The sequence below is a fragment of the Leopardus geoffroyi genome, chromosome X (assembly GCF_018350155.1).
Source record: "Leopardus geoffroyi isolate Oge1 chromosome X, O.geoffroyi_Oge1_pat1.0, whole genome shotgun sequence".
NCBI classification, from domain to species: Eukaryota; Metazoa; Chordata; class Mammalia; order Carnivora; family Felidae; genus Leopardus; species Leopardus geoffroyi.
The window spans coordinates 50,205,443-50,219,961 of record NC_059343.1 but is presented as its reverse complement, the minus strand read 5'-3'; the positions used below and the strand labels follow the sequence as shown (position 1 = coordinate 50,219,961).

The 14,519-nt window shown below is 44.6% G+C and overlaps 1 protein-coding gene across 1 annotated transcript; it reads left to right on the top strand.

Annotated features, from left to right (window-relative positions):
* The first annotated feature begins 7,144 nt into the window (after window positions 1–7,144).
* On the top strand, window positions 7,145–8,908 carry LOC123594300 (Y-box-binding protein 3-like). Its single transcript, XM_045471067.1, has one exon. It carries the CDS (start codon window positions 7,323–7,325, stop codon window positions 8,436–8,438), a length of 1,116 nt encoding a protein of 371 aa, XP_045327023.1. The 5' UTR covers window positions 7,145–7,322; the 3' UTR covers window positions 8,439–8,908.
* Window positions 8,909–14,519: the final 5,611 nt, after the last annotated feature.

The following is a 14,519-nucleotide window of genomic DNA, read 5'->3' as shown; positions in this document are numbered from 1 at the left end:
GCCTCCTGTATTCTAGACATACTCTTCCATGCCTCTCTTGTGGAGTGACAGTCCAATTTCCACTTGGTGGTCAGGATCAATAACTTCAGTCAGCACACTAATTCCCTTCTTTGCCTGCTGATTGAGGGGCGTGAAGAGCCTAAAGTGGCTGGGTGGCAGTCTTATTTTCCAATTCAGTGCAATCATTATTGTGTCTCTTGGTGGAGGTGTTCCTCCCTTTGGAACAAAGACCTCTATCCAGGCCAGTGGAGCATAAGGTCATGGGGACAGGAAGCCAACTTTGTGCTAGTGGATCACTAGGGTGTGACAATGAGTGGTCCAACTCCCATTTACACCCTTTGATTCTTGGACCTGTGAACCCTGGCTATGGCAGAAATAGCACCATACGTTGGATGGTGAATCAGAGCATATACAGCCTCCTGGAGAGCCTTGCCCCAGCCCTGCAAGGTGTCGCCACCTAGCTGGTGCTGTAACTGGGTCTTCAAAAGTCCTTTCTTAAGAGGACATGACCTCCCCTATATTCAAGAGGTTCTGTGTCTATAAACTGGCTCAAGTCTGGGAATTAGTTGAGGGGATGTGACTATTTTTATTTCCAAGTTAGACTTTTGTTCATTTGACCTAGAATTTTTGTGGCTATACAGATCAAAGTAAGTATTTAGTAGGCTTCCTAAATGTTTCTCTTCTAGGAACATCATGATCAACTAGCCAATGCTATAGGCCCCTGGAAGCCAGACTATTCTAATTCCTGCTTTGACTATGCTTTCCATTATGGTAATCATGTCCACCTTACCTTTGGAGGTTGAGTGATGCCACTTGGCCCTTGCCACCCAGGAATAAAATTACTCCCATTGCCTTTAGGTTCCTCTACTCAGTAGCAGCGATTCTCACTGTAAGTTCTGGTCTACAGATAAGAGTGATGTCCCAGCAGGCCCCTAAAGGTGAGGTAAAAAGTGTAACCCACGAGAAGGTGTGCTCTTCAAGGGTGGAGTTCTTCAAGGGGAGCTGGGGCTCCCCTCAAAAATACATTTCTCACAGTCGTGGTGAAGGGTGTGCCCTGCAGACCCTCCCAGGGTAGGTGAGTAGGTCTTAAATGACAAATCTACTCCAACATTCAAACATCCCTAAGACTTTAAATCCTTTCTTCTACAGTAAACCAAGGGCAGGGCTTGCATTTCTAGCTCACTTACTGCAGACTACACTTTGGATCACGTGTTAACCAACCAAAGTTTCAGAGCCCTTTCTAACTTTCTGTGCTGCAACATTAAATGAAGCATCTCTGCTTAGTGGGCCCATGTCAATAAATTCACCCTAATCCAAGGATATGTTCCTTACACCATTACCCCACATCCTTAATATCCATTCCCCCACACATGTCTCCCTATTTCTGTCTGTACGAATTAGAAAAAATCTAGTAGCTCTTTTGGAGTGCAGTACACCTTCTCATGGGCTACACGTTTTACCTCACCTTTAGGGGCCTGTTGGGACTTGAGTCTTGTTATAGTTGTAGAAGCAGAGAGAGGTGGTCGGTGGGAGGGTCCTCAGGGGCATCATCAGTGTCTTTCAAGGAAACGTCCTCAGGCATTATGTTTTCCATTATACTTTCTTCAGGCAATGCAGGGCTAATCTCTCCTCACTGGGGATGGAGAGGCGGCTTCTACTAGTAACGATGACTCATGATGTTAAGGACTCAATGTTCCCAGTTTCATTACTGGTCTTCCCCCATGTTCCCAATCCCATCTTTAGGATCCCATTGCTTCCCAATTGATGCCTACACTTTAATGGTGGATGTGCAGTGAGGTTTGGAATTCAAGTTCCATTGTAATTCAGCCATTGGATGAGACTCTCATCTCAGCCCTGTGGCTCCAGGAGATAAGGGGTCTCTTTCAGGGTAGATATAGAAACTTTCAGGCCAGACATAGAAGCTTTCAGGTCATTTATGAAGCGTTTGAGTGAGGAATTTGAATCTCTGAGCTCATTCTTTTCTTTTTCCCACTTTGTCCAGTGACATTAGGAACAACCAACAATTCCCATTGTACTCCTTAGTTTCACAAAAAATATTTTAACGTATCATGTACATGCCCTCTCAGATCCTTGCCTTGTATGAGTATTTGATTAGGAGTATGCAATAGTGATATTTTGTGTATTTCTATTGCCACATCAGGCCATAGACTATGAGTGTGCTCTTTACTGTTGGAAATAGAGTTATTAGTGTCTTTAAATATAATCAAATTAGAGAACCAACTCCAGAACCCCACAACCAATTCAGAAAACTCATCCTTAACATTCTGTTCTTTAGAAAAAGAGAAAGAGAGAGAGAGAGAGAGAGAGAGAGAGAGAGAGAGAGAGAGAGAGATTCTGTTCTTTAGAGCCAGTTCTGGTATCAAAATCTGCATGAGTCAGGGTTCTGCAGAGAAAAAGAACCAATAGGATGCAGTGTGTGTGCGTGTGTGTGTGTGTGTGTGTGTGTGTGTGTGTGTGTGTGTAGAGACAGACAGACAGAGATACAGAGAGAAACAGAGACAGAGAGACAGAGAAATTTATTTCAAGGAACTGGCTCGTGATTACGGAGACTGGTAAATCCAAAGCCTGCAGGATTGGCTGACAAACTAGAGACCCACATAAGAACCAATGTTGCAGCTCAAGTCTAAAGGCCATCTGCTGCAGAACTGCCTCTTGCTCAGGAGAGGTCAGTCTTTTTCTCTGTTCAGGCCTTCACCTGATTGGATGAGGCCCACCCACATTATAGAGGGCAATTTGCTTTGCTCAAAATTCATGGATTTAAAAGTTATTCTCATCCAAAAAACACTCTCACAGAATCATCCATAATAATGTTTGACCACATATCTGGGCACCATGACCCAGCCAAACTGGGTCACATAAAATTAACCATTATGCTTTATCATTTCTGTCCTTCTTTCACTCTCTCTTCCTTTATTTTTAACACATGGCAAAATGTTCACAGCTGTTGGTTTACACATATTTTTTTTCACATTTTAGGCATTTATATTTCCTTCTTACATGCCAGAAGACTGCATTTCAGAGAAGTGAGGTGATTTTCTCAAGGCTAAACAGTCAATATTTGGCCATCCCAGGAATCAAACCCAGATCTTCTGACTTAAGATTCCTGGCTCTTTCTAATGATTTTAGTTCCCAAAACCTCAGCTGAGAGTGCACTGAAAATTGCGACACTGCCCATATTTTAAACCACTTATTGACATCCATAGTATCTCTGGAGTCACCTTGGTTTCTGTGATGTACCATTTGCAGGATGTGGGGCAAGGGTGGGCATTCTCAGTGCCATACTCTAGATTACTTTTTATTATTTCTGGATGTATTATATTACCTTTATGTTGCCTTGGACAGATAGCAGCACTCAAGAGACAGTGGAGTTGATGGTGTGGTTCTGGAAGGAGTAAGATGGATAGGGTTCTCTTTTCCATTTAGCCCATTTACCTTTTGAACAGGAAGTGCCAGTGAGTCAGTCCAGTAATGGCTGGGGCATTATTATTAAGCCTCCGCTCCTTAGGCTGCCACCTTATTTATTCTTCACAGTAGATAATGTTATCACCTTTTACAATGGGCCTGGATGGACTCTGCTGTCTCAGGTTCAGCACCATTTTGTGGCTGAAACAGCAAACAAAGTTTTTTATTTTTATTTTTTTAAAAGATTGTATTTTTAGATGATAAGCCTCTTAAATGTTAATGAATCAGATGGTATACCTTAAGCCTGAATTACCCTCTATTTCATTGAGAGCTTTTTAATAATAGGAATTAAATTATATGCTTCACAGGATGGGTGGAGACAGGTGCAGAATAAATAGACAGAACCTTGGGAATTCAAGCTGGTGCAGCCACTCTGGAGAACAGTATGGAGGTTCCTCAAAAAACTAAAAATAGAACTACCCTATGACCCAGCAATTGCACTACTAGGCATTTATCCACGGGATACAGGTGTGCTGTTTCAAAGGGACACATGCACCCCCATGTTTCTAGCAGCACTATCAACAATAGCCAAAGTATGGAAAGAGCCCAAATGTCCACCAATGGATGAATGGATAAAGATGGCGTGATATATGGATAGATAGATAGATAGATAGATAGATAGATAGATAGATATAGATAGATAGATAGATATAGATATATATATTTACATATATATATCTATATATATCTATATATACACACACACACACACACACACACACACACACACATATATTGGAGTATTACTCGGCAATCAAAAACAATGAAATCTTGTCATTTGCAACTACGTGGATGGAACTGGAGGGTATTATGCTAAGTGAAATTAGTCAGTCAGAGAAAGACAAAAATCACATGACTTCACTCATATGAGGACTTTAAGAGACAAAACGGGTGAACATAAGGGAAGGGAAACAAGAATAATATAAAAACAGGGAGGGGACAAAACAGAAGAGACTCATAAATATGGAGAAGAAACTGAGGGTTTCTGGAGGGGTTGTGGGAGGGGGGATGGGCTAAATGGGCAAGGGGCATCAAGGAATCTACTCCTGAAATCATTGTTTCACTATATGCTAACTAATTTGGATGTAAATTTTAAAAAATAAAAAATAAAATTAAAAAAAATAGAACCTGATGATTTCAATGAAAATAATACAATGGTCTCAACAAATTAAACCTTAAAGTTGAATTAATTAATTCATACCATATTAATTTGTTTTTTTACAAAACCTTTATTCTTGCATAAAATACCTACAAACCAGGAAAGTTTAATAGAGTTCCATGATGGCTCCAAGGCACTATCCTGTATATCATGATAACAACAACAGGAGATTCAAGAGGGCATACTCAGTTCGAGCCAGTGAATCTCATTGGCATCTTTGTGCCTGGCGCTGTGCTAGTGACTGTAAGGAATTCAAGGATGTAACCACTTTGAGGCAGGGGGGAGGGGGAAGGTATAAATTTAATCCACAAGCACACATTTCGGGTGGCCCTTTAGGCAGCCAGTGTTGTTCCAGGCACCATGGTACTCAGAGAAGAAATTTAAAGTGTTCACTCTTTAGTGAGATTTAGTGAGCTTAGAATCTAGTTGGGAATAATAGTGAGACATAAAGCCTTATGCATCAGGGAAGAAGTAGAGTAGCCATTAATCGTTGGGCTGTAAGTGCAACTAGGTTTCCAAGAACGATATTGAGGTGGACTGGTGCATTTGGAAAGGGGGTGGGAGAGGATTGCAAAATGGAGGCTCAGAGGGCAGATAGGATTTGTACAGGCAGAGGAGAGGAGAGAAGGTATTCCTAGGAGAATGAGGAGAAAAGTGAACATGGGCACAGAGATGGGAATGAGCATGGCAAATGTGGGAAAGAGCAAGAAGAGCTCTCAGGACATGAAAGGAAGAAATGTTGGCAATATCATAGAACTGGCTTCATGGAGCCATGGAGTGCACAGTGGACTAAGAACCGGAGGGCCTGAATTCCCAAAGGTATTATCCTGGTTCTGTACTTACTACATGGGTGGCCTTGGTTAGGTCAGGTAGATGTTTTGTGCCCTGGTGCCCTTATTTACTCATGGTCACATGAGGATACTGACAGTAGCCTGCTGCTCTCTCATGCTTGTTGCAAAAACCACAAGAGATGATGCCTGAAGAAGTGTTTTTTAAATAGAAAAATTAAAATGAGGACCCCTTCTTCCACTTTATATTACACCAGCATGGTGAAGAAACGGCTCCTGAGTCTGCAGTAGGGTTTGTTTTCTAGTCAGCTTCAGGCAGAAGGTTACTGCATGTGGGGACAGGGGATGCTTCTTAGTTGACATGAAGGCAATTTTTGCCCCTGTAGAGGGCCAGGCCTGGAAGCCTCAACCCAGGGGAGACAGATCATCCATGCAAGAGGTGTTTCTTGGGTTCTCTGCTGGGTTGTATGACCTCTCTGAAAGAGGTCCCTGTTCTCTGACATCAGTTGAAGGAAGTCACAAAACTGTACACAAAGGCCAGTGAGGTGTGGTGGAAAAAGACCTGGACCTGGAATGAAATCTGTTTGCCCCATACTAAACATGTGAACTTAAGCAAGCAGCTTGCTATCTCTGGGCCCTGGTTCCCTCATCCGTCAAATTGAAGTAAAAACAACACTGCTCCACTTCCTTATAGAGTGGGTTATTGCAGGGGTCAAATGCGCAACACAGAGGTTTCTGTAAACTCTAAAGTGGTAGGCCAACTTGGCTTATTTTTATTTTTCTCATTAATGAATGTAAACAGTTTTCTGACCAGTTGCTATCTACTATTTTGGCCTGCTCTATCATCACATCTGAAAGGTTATACTTCAGACAGCTAGTTGTACCTTACCACAGTATTAGCACTGCAGTTAGGCTGAATTCTTAGGGTTCCTGTATAATTAAACCAGAACTCCAACTTAGGATACAGATCACAGAGTCATAAACCATTTGAGGGTGGGGGAAAGTTTGGATCTGCAGTTAAAATACAAGGGCAAATTCACTCAGCTCTATTTTACTCCACATGACCATTTGCTTTATGTGGGCAAGAACACAGAGCTCAACAGGGTTTTCAGAATATTCTAGTTAACAAAAGTGTTCCCACTCACCTTCACTACTCTACAACCCTAACACTAGTCTGGATAAACCTGCACTAGTTTAGTGTCCTCTCAGTACTAGCATTCTAGCGCTGGCAGGCTTCCCCTATCTCTCCGCAGGAAAACAAAGAAAAGAAAAGAAAACAAACAACCCACAGTGGGCTTCTTTGATTGGGTCTTAATTTCATGTGGTTGCCATTTTGTCTCACCTTTACACAAAATGCCTCACCCACATATAGAGCACACAAGGAGTTGGAAGAGGACCAGGGTTTTGTGGGAGCATTTGGAGAGTGCCCTTAAGAAGGCTGGGAATATCTCCAACCAAGGGAGAGAGATGGAAAGTGGGTCATCTCTTCACATCCACTCAAGCAAGCAAGAGGGTCTTCAAGAAGACCATTGCCTAGAGCTTCAAATGAGCCCCCTCTCCATGAGGGACCAAGAGGCACCTGGAGCACAAGGCAGAGCACATCTGCCCCGCCCCCCAGCCCAAGCGCCTTCTCCTAAGTGGGTGACCCCCATTGAGACGTCACCGCCCGCGGCAGCCACTGTTTGGTCCGCGTCCTGTTGCCCCAGGAGACGACGCGGGCCTTTCCAAGAGTCTCAGAGCGAAGCCAGAGAGTCCTTGGCCCCGACCGACCGACCCTTCCAAAGTGAGGCTCCTGCCTCCAGACCTAGCCCCTCCCCACCCCACCCCACCCCCAATCGCCGAGGACCAGATTTCCCTCAAGTTCTCAGAGAAAGGAGAGCAAGGACGGCATCATGAGTGAGGTGGGAGAGGTCACCCGCACAGAGGTGACCGCCTCAGTACCCCCTCAAGCCGCGCAGAAACTCCTGGTTTCCTTGGGAGGTGGAGATCTTCCCCGGGCCCCAGTGGCTGGCAACCTCGGCAGAGACGCGATCCCCAAGACCACCGCGGCAGGAGGCGCCAAGGGAAAGGTGCCCAAAAAGGTCATCGCCAAGAGGGTGCGAGGCTCCGTCAAGTGGTTTAACGTGAAGAACGGGTACGGTTTCATCAGCAGGCATGATACCCAAGAAGATGTGTTCGTTCACCAGACGGCCATCACCCGGAACAACCCTCACAAGTACCAACGCAGCGTGGGCGACGGCGAGATGGTCGAGTTTGATGTGGTGCAGGGCGAGCGGGGCACCGAGGCCGCTAACGTGACCGGGCCAGCGGGTGCCCCAGTGCAGGGCAGTCGCTACGCTGCCAACCGCCCCCGCTTCTGCAAGGGCTTCTACATCCGCCGCCGCGGGCCACCCCTGCACGGTCCCAGGGGCGCTGAGGACGACGTCGACGAAGGTGAGGCCAGTGGCGAAGGCTTCACCAAGGCCCAGGGCCAGAGGCGCCGCCTGCCCGGCGGACCCCAAGACCAAAGGCTGCAGTGCTTTCCGCCCTTCCGCAGGGCCTGGGCCCTGTCTCGCGGCCCTTCGATCCTCGCTCCCACCAGCGGCCCGCGGCCTGCCCACCTGCCCGCGTCTGCCCCAGCCTCAAGGCCCGAGTGCGCCCCTCGGCGGGGGCCCGGCCCCAGCTACCTGCTGAGTCGCCCTAGGGCTCGAGGCATCACTCCTGGTCCAAGACCCTCAGCAGGCATTTCTGAGGAGCTGGAGGCGGAAGACAAGGAAAGCGGGCATGACGACGGAGGGCCGAAGCAGAAGCCCCCACCACGCTACGGATCCCGCCGCCCCAACAACCCACGCCACCGCCCGCAGCAGGTGCGCGGTGCCCAGGGCCAGGTCAACGTGGGAGGAGAAGGCAAGACCGGGAAGGGCCCTGCGGAAACACCCGCTTCGGTTGCTGTGGCCAAGAAGAACAGCGCCGCTGAGGAGGAGGACACCTTGGTCACTGATGTCCCCTCTGCCACCCAGGCCAAGTAACAACAGCCTGGCTCCCTCCCCGGGGACTCCCTGGCCTGGGCTGCAGGGGATTCCCCCTTGAGGAGATGATGTCCTTTAAAGTAACACAACCCAAACATCCACCTTGACTGTTAGATTTGTGCCCTTTTGAGAAAAATACACGCCTCTTCCCCAAGGTTTGAGGATAAGCTACAAGATCTATATATTTCTGAATTCCCTTTTATCATCTGTGTTGGTAATTTCTGTACACACACACACACACACCATGTCATACTCATGCACACACCTCTGAATTTATTCTTTTAAAAGATCTGACCAGGACCACAGCTATTATTCTGTGTCACCAGGGGAATTAGTTGATGGACTAACAAAAATTACTTTTATTTTTAATACAAAAACAAAGATGATCTGATATTGAATATTATCTTACATCGCTGTGTGATATTGCCTGAATGGTCATTTTTTCAATAAATCATTTCATGTTGCTTTTATCTATTATTGCTGTTGTCTGATTTAAAACAAAACACTCGTCAGCACAGAATTGTATTGAACCACTCCTTTCAGTGCTTTTTCAGAACCAGTTTTAGCAAACATCATACCTGTTGTTCGTTCTTTTTACAAGTCATGAATTTAAGGCTAATTGTGGACTTGTGGGAGGCGAGGGTTGAACATCTCAAGGATGTTCTAAAAGATTAGAATACACAGACAGGGAAGAAGTGTCCCCATCACATCCTCTTCCTCTGCCATTTGAGCAATAAATCTGGAGGGTGGGCCCAACTACCCACATTTACTGCTTAGGTGTTTATTCTATGACGCAAAACTCAAAGAGCTGGACAAAACACCAAAAAAAAAAAAAAAAAAAAAAAAAAAAGAGGCTCTCTGGAAGCACAATTTGCCTCTATTTTTCAATGGATTCGATCTAATACCATTTTCACGAGGGGCTAGGGGTGTGTGGTGGAAATGGAAAGATACTGGTCAAAGAGTAAAATCTTTCAGTTATAAGATGACTAAGTTCTGGGGACCTAATGCACAACATGATGACTATAGTTAACAGTACTGTGTTGTATACCTGAAAGTTGCTGAGAGTAGAGCTTTAATGTTCTCACCATGACAGCAACAAAAGGATAATTATGTGAAGTGAATAACGTGTTAATTAACCTTATTGTTGTAAATGTTTCACGATATATGCATGCATCAAATTATCCCATTGTACGACTTAATGTATACAATATTATATGTCAACTACATGTCAATAAAGCTAGGAAAAAAACTGAAGAAAATTAAAAAAGAAAACAGGGATGGAAGCAGGTTTAATTTTTGTCATGCATACTTCTGGAACTGAAGAGAAACATGTAGTCCATGTTTTCCATGTGTGCTTCCTGATTTGAGTCCATCCAGGGGGGCTGTGCAAGATTCCTGGGAGGCTGGGCAGGTAAAGCTCAGCCTGCATCAGCCACTTTCCCATCAGATAGAGAGGCTCCAACCGGGAGTGTCATCCCTATCCTGGTTTTCCTTTGAATATATAGTGGGATTGGTGGGTGGGTAGGAGGCAGGGTTGGGGGAGGGGTGTGGGCAATTAATAAATTTGAAACTAATATGATAGGGAAAAGATAGGATAAAATAGGCAGAGAGGGAAAGGCTAGGACCTGAGGTCCCTGGGTGGGGAAAAACACATATTTTGACACAACACTAGGAGCGTTTGACTACAGCAAACCCCTCGGGCATAAGGCTCCTCTTAAGAATGTAACAGACACCACCTACTCCCCCTCAGGTTCCCCTTAGGAATTTGACAATCAAAATACCTAACTGAAATAAGTAAACCATAACACTTATGTCATACGAGGGACAGTATGACCATAGTCTAACTCCTCACACAGTGGAATCCAGACAATCAGGAATGGACAACCCAGCACCAAGAGTTATCAAGCCAATAAGGGTAGGACATAAGAAGGAACAAGGGGGAGGGGATGGAGGACGGGTGGGCAACAGAACCTTATGAAACAAAGGCCCTTGCCTATAGTCAGGGCATTCACTTTCAAATCCCCCCTCTCTGCAAAGAAAGCTTTCATACTCCTCTTACTTTCTAATCTTATACTCTAATAAACGTTTGCCTGCTGCTCATTTTCTTTGGTGTTCACCTCTTCATTCTTCGAAGCGGAGAGATGACAAACCACGGGTATTGAGGTAAAGAATCCTACAACATTTCTTGGGGGCTCACCCGGGATACCCAACGTCTTCTAACCTTAAGCAAAGAGCAGCCACGGCTCCCTTTTTTTTTTTTTTTTTTTTCTTTCTATCCTAAATAAAACTCTCAAACCAAACAATGGTCACTGGTCAGCCAGTTAAGAGCAAATAGTGTGGCTGCCATTCCCAAGTCTCGGGTGACAGGCTCCTTTGGTCTCCTCCCAGCTGATCTCTCAAAGTAGTTGGGAGCATCGGTGTGGTGGAGCCCCAGTTTCCTTCCGAGATGAACCCCCAGATGCACAGGACCCAGGGGAGGCTGAATAGCAACGGATGGGTCCTGACCAAGGCTACTCTTTGGTGGACGCCTAAAGGCTATCTGCAAAACCTGATCCCTGACTTCCCGTTTGGGTATCTGGTAGAATTCTCCTCTTTCTGTCTTGGTCAGCCTCTCCCTTCGGGAAATGAGTGGAAAAGCCCAGGACTGATCCCTCGTATATCCTCCTAGGAGTGATCTGGGTGACTTCCAAGGGGTCCTACTCACAGGTTTCCCAACTGCAGTAGAAGGTGGCTCTCTACTTGCTTCCATATCTGACACTCTGGTGTGGCTCACCTCCCAGGACCTCCCCCCCCCCCCCACTTTTTTTTAACCTTTCAATTTCAAACGTCTTTTGTGGAGTGGAGAGCAGGACTTACTTCAACAACTTCTGGGTTCACCACCCTCCTCCTGCCCCTGATGCCCAGGTGGGGGGCGGGCGGGAGGGGGGATTGGAGAGAAGACACATGGCAAGCTCCCACAAGATGCAGATGATAATTAGAACCAACTGTCTTCGGTTGGTGTCCCTTGGGACAGGGACTTTAAGGAATATTCCCAAGCAGCTGCCAAAACTCCTTTTCTTTTGGGGAACTTCCCTATCTTCTCTGGCCAGATGTGGACTTCCCACTTCCACTTGTTGGTGGAAAAAAAAAAAAATCTGCATCTGCTTGTCTGTCAGAGATGACAGGATTTAGGATTTTAGGACCCAGAGACCTTTTTCTCTGCCCTCTGGTCTTTTATTGGCCTCCAGGCTTCTAGGCCACACCTCACCTCTTATGCCTTCCCCTCCCACCTCCTGTTTTTCTGCACCACATTGGGTGTGGACTGCATACCTGGCTCCTATACCTTCTGGGTGCCTCCAGCACCATGAGCTCCTCTTCCTCTCCTTTTTGTAAAGGAGCAAAGAGTACCCCCTTAGACTTACACTGCTTACTTCAGATTTCCTCACTGGTGCCCCAGATAAAAATGGACAATGGTGAACAAATTGATTGACTTTTAAATGGACACAGATGGAACATATTCAGTATTTAAACTAATTTAAGTGTGTTGGTTTAATTAAGATAGACATATCTTTAGAGTTATCAGCATTAAATATAAAACTTTTTTCTACCTAGGTTTACTGAGGTCAAATAAGCTTGTGTTATCTCTGTGGCAATTTGTCAGCAAAAAGGTGACTTAAAATGATGGTTACTTTTGTCTGTCTCAAAGTTTTCATGGGTAATTGTTAGGATAGTTTTCAGGGTCTTTGATAGCCTGAAACTTTAAAGTTTTTCTTGGATGATAAACTGGATTAAATTCATTGGACACTCAGGCCTTTTCCAAATCGGATGGAATGCTGAAGCATTACTTACTAAATATAGGTGTGTGCTTTTGACTTATTGCAGAGAAACTAAGGATAGTTGGGTCTGTTGGAAAACAGGCTTTGTGCTTAATTAATTCCTAAGTTTGCCATCTAAGGAATTCTGATGTGACAGACAAATCACAATTGGTTAGTACTTACTTTTCACTGGAGACTAAGGTTTCTAAGAGTTAAAATTCTGCTAAATGTAGTTAAAACTGATGTAAATAAGAAAAGTGACTCTGTATAGAAAAGTAGATGTTGTAAGAAGGATGTAAGAAAAGAAGTGGAATTACTTTTTTGTTGAAGATATATATATATTTGTCCTAAATGAGACTGTTTTGTTTTTGTTTTTGTTTTTGTTTTTTTGTTTTTGTTTTTGTTTTTTGTTTTTTTTGTTTTTTTTTGTTTTTTTTGTTTTTTTTTGAGAGAAACGGCTTGGGACAAAATCTGAATGCAAAGAAAAGTTATAGAAAATTTGTTAAGGGAAGTCTTTGAAAAGCAATTTTATGTGTGGTCAGGATGGACTAAGGTTAAACTGAATGTATTTTAAAAGTATACTGGTATAATATTAAAATTCTGCTTTTACTCTCTCTTAAAAAGACAAAGTTATCTTGGATTGGTGGTCTGCTTTGGATTGAAAAAAAAGGGGGCGGGAAACAAAGATTTTTTCCCCCTCTTTTGTCTGCCTCAAAATATGGAAAGAACTATAATTTTAACCAAAAGGACAGGACAGCACGCCATTTTGCATTGTTTTGCTCAAGCCTTCGTTGAAATTGCCCCCCCCCCCCACCTTGGGGTGCCTGGGTGGCTCAGTTGGTTAAGCTTACAACTTCAGCTTAGGTCATGATCTCACGGTTTGTGAGTTCGAGCCCCACGTTGGACTCTGTGCTGACAGCTCAGAGCCTGGAGCCTGCTTTGGATTCTGTGTCTCCCTTTTTCTCTGTTCTTCCCTGCTCATTCTCTGTTTCTGTCTCTCTCCCTCAAAAATAAATAAGCATTAAAAACATTTTTTTTTTTAAGAAAGAAATTGCCCCTCTTTTGATCCAAAGGCTGGGGAGATGGTGGCAACGTCCTTGATGCCAGCCTCCAAATGCTCCACATTTGTATTGTTTCTGCAGGGAAGAGGAATGGATGCCTGTACCATATGAGGGATGGACCACCAAGACATATGAAGGGCTTTTACCAGGATACACGGGAACAATTTTGCTACATTTAGCCTAATGTATGCCGATTTGTAACAACCTAGAGACTTTGAAATGGACACCCACATGGCTGGAACATATTTATATGGGCATTGCTGGAAAAGGCAGAGGAATAGACTGTGACTTTGGCCCTTTCAGCCACCCTCAAGGGCCGATGATCAATATGTAAATTACTGTCCAGCCAAAGTAAAGCTAGTGCATCCCTCCACAACCAAGGGAGTCTGGCTTGGTCACAGTGCATACCCCCAAAGTCCCTCCGGTGGGAAACGGAGGGGTAGGAGAAATCAGGGAAGACAAGGTCAGCTCTCGGAGGTAAGGTCAAGCCTGGGTAAGAGCAGCTACTCCCAGCGATGAAAGGGAGCTTTGCAAAGTGAAAGTTGAAGTGGGGTTCCTGAGCAAACAGCTAGGAAGGAGTTCTTCAGATGTCTTTGGTGCAAAAAGGTGATTTTATTAAAGCACACGGACAGGACCCGTGGGCAGAAAGAGCTGCACTGGGGTTGTGAGGAGCAACTGATTATATACTTTTAGGTTGGAGGGAAGTTAGAGATATAGTTAGTTTTTAAGGAATTTCTGTATGCTGAAAGCAAGGTCTCACAGGACCCTGAAGAGTTAGCTATTGTCAAGATAAGGTTGCTTTTAGTTTTTAAGGAAGTGTAAACATTAAGACATCAAGGCAGCCATAAAGGTCTTGGGGAGTGTTACACAATGCAGGTGTCTGACATCTATCAATGGGCTGCGGGCTGTAAGGGAATTTAATTTAAACTACCTTTTTCTTGCCTTTGTTTCCCTCATCATTTTCCCCCCTGAACAACTTTGACCCTTAAACCTTTAAGGTTGCTGAAGGCAGAAGGTCTCATCCTCTGTAGTTTCTTCCTGCTAAATAGGGTCATAGAGATGTCCCTACCTATGGGTCAGGGATGCTCAGTTTGAGAATTTAATAGGAGTTAGGAAAGGCTAAGGCCGCTGTATCTAAAGTTGATAACATATGGGAGTTTTCTTGAGTAGAAAGGATCATCCTTTGGCTCGAAGTTATCGCAGTGAAGGAGTCTTGGCACTAGGTG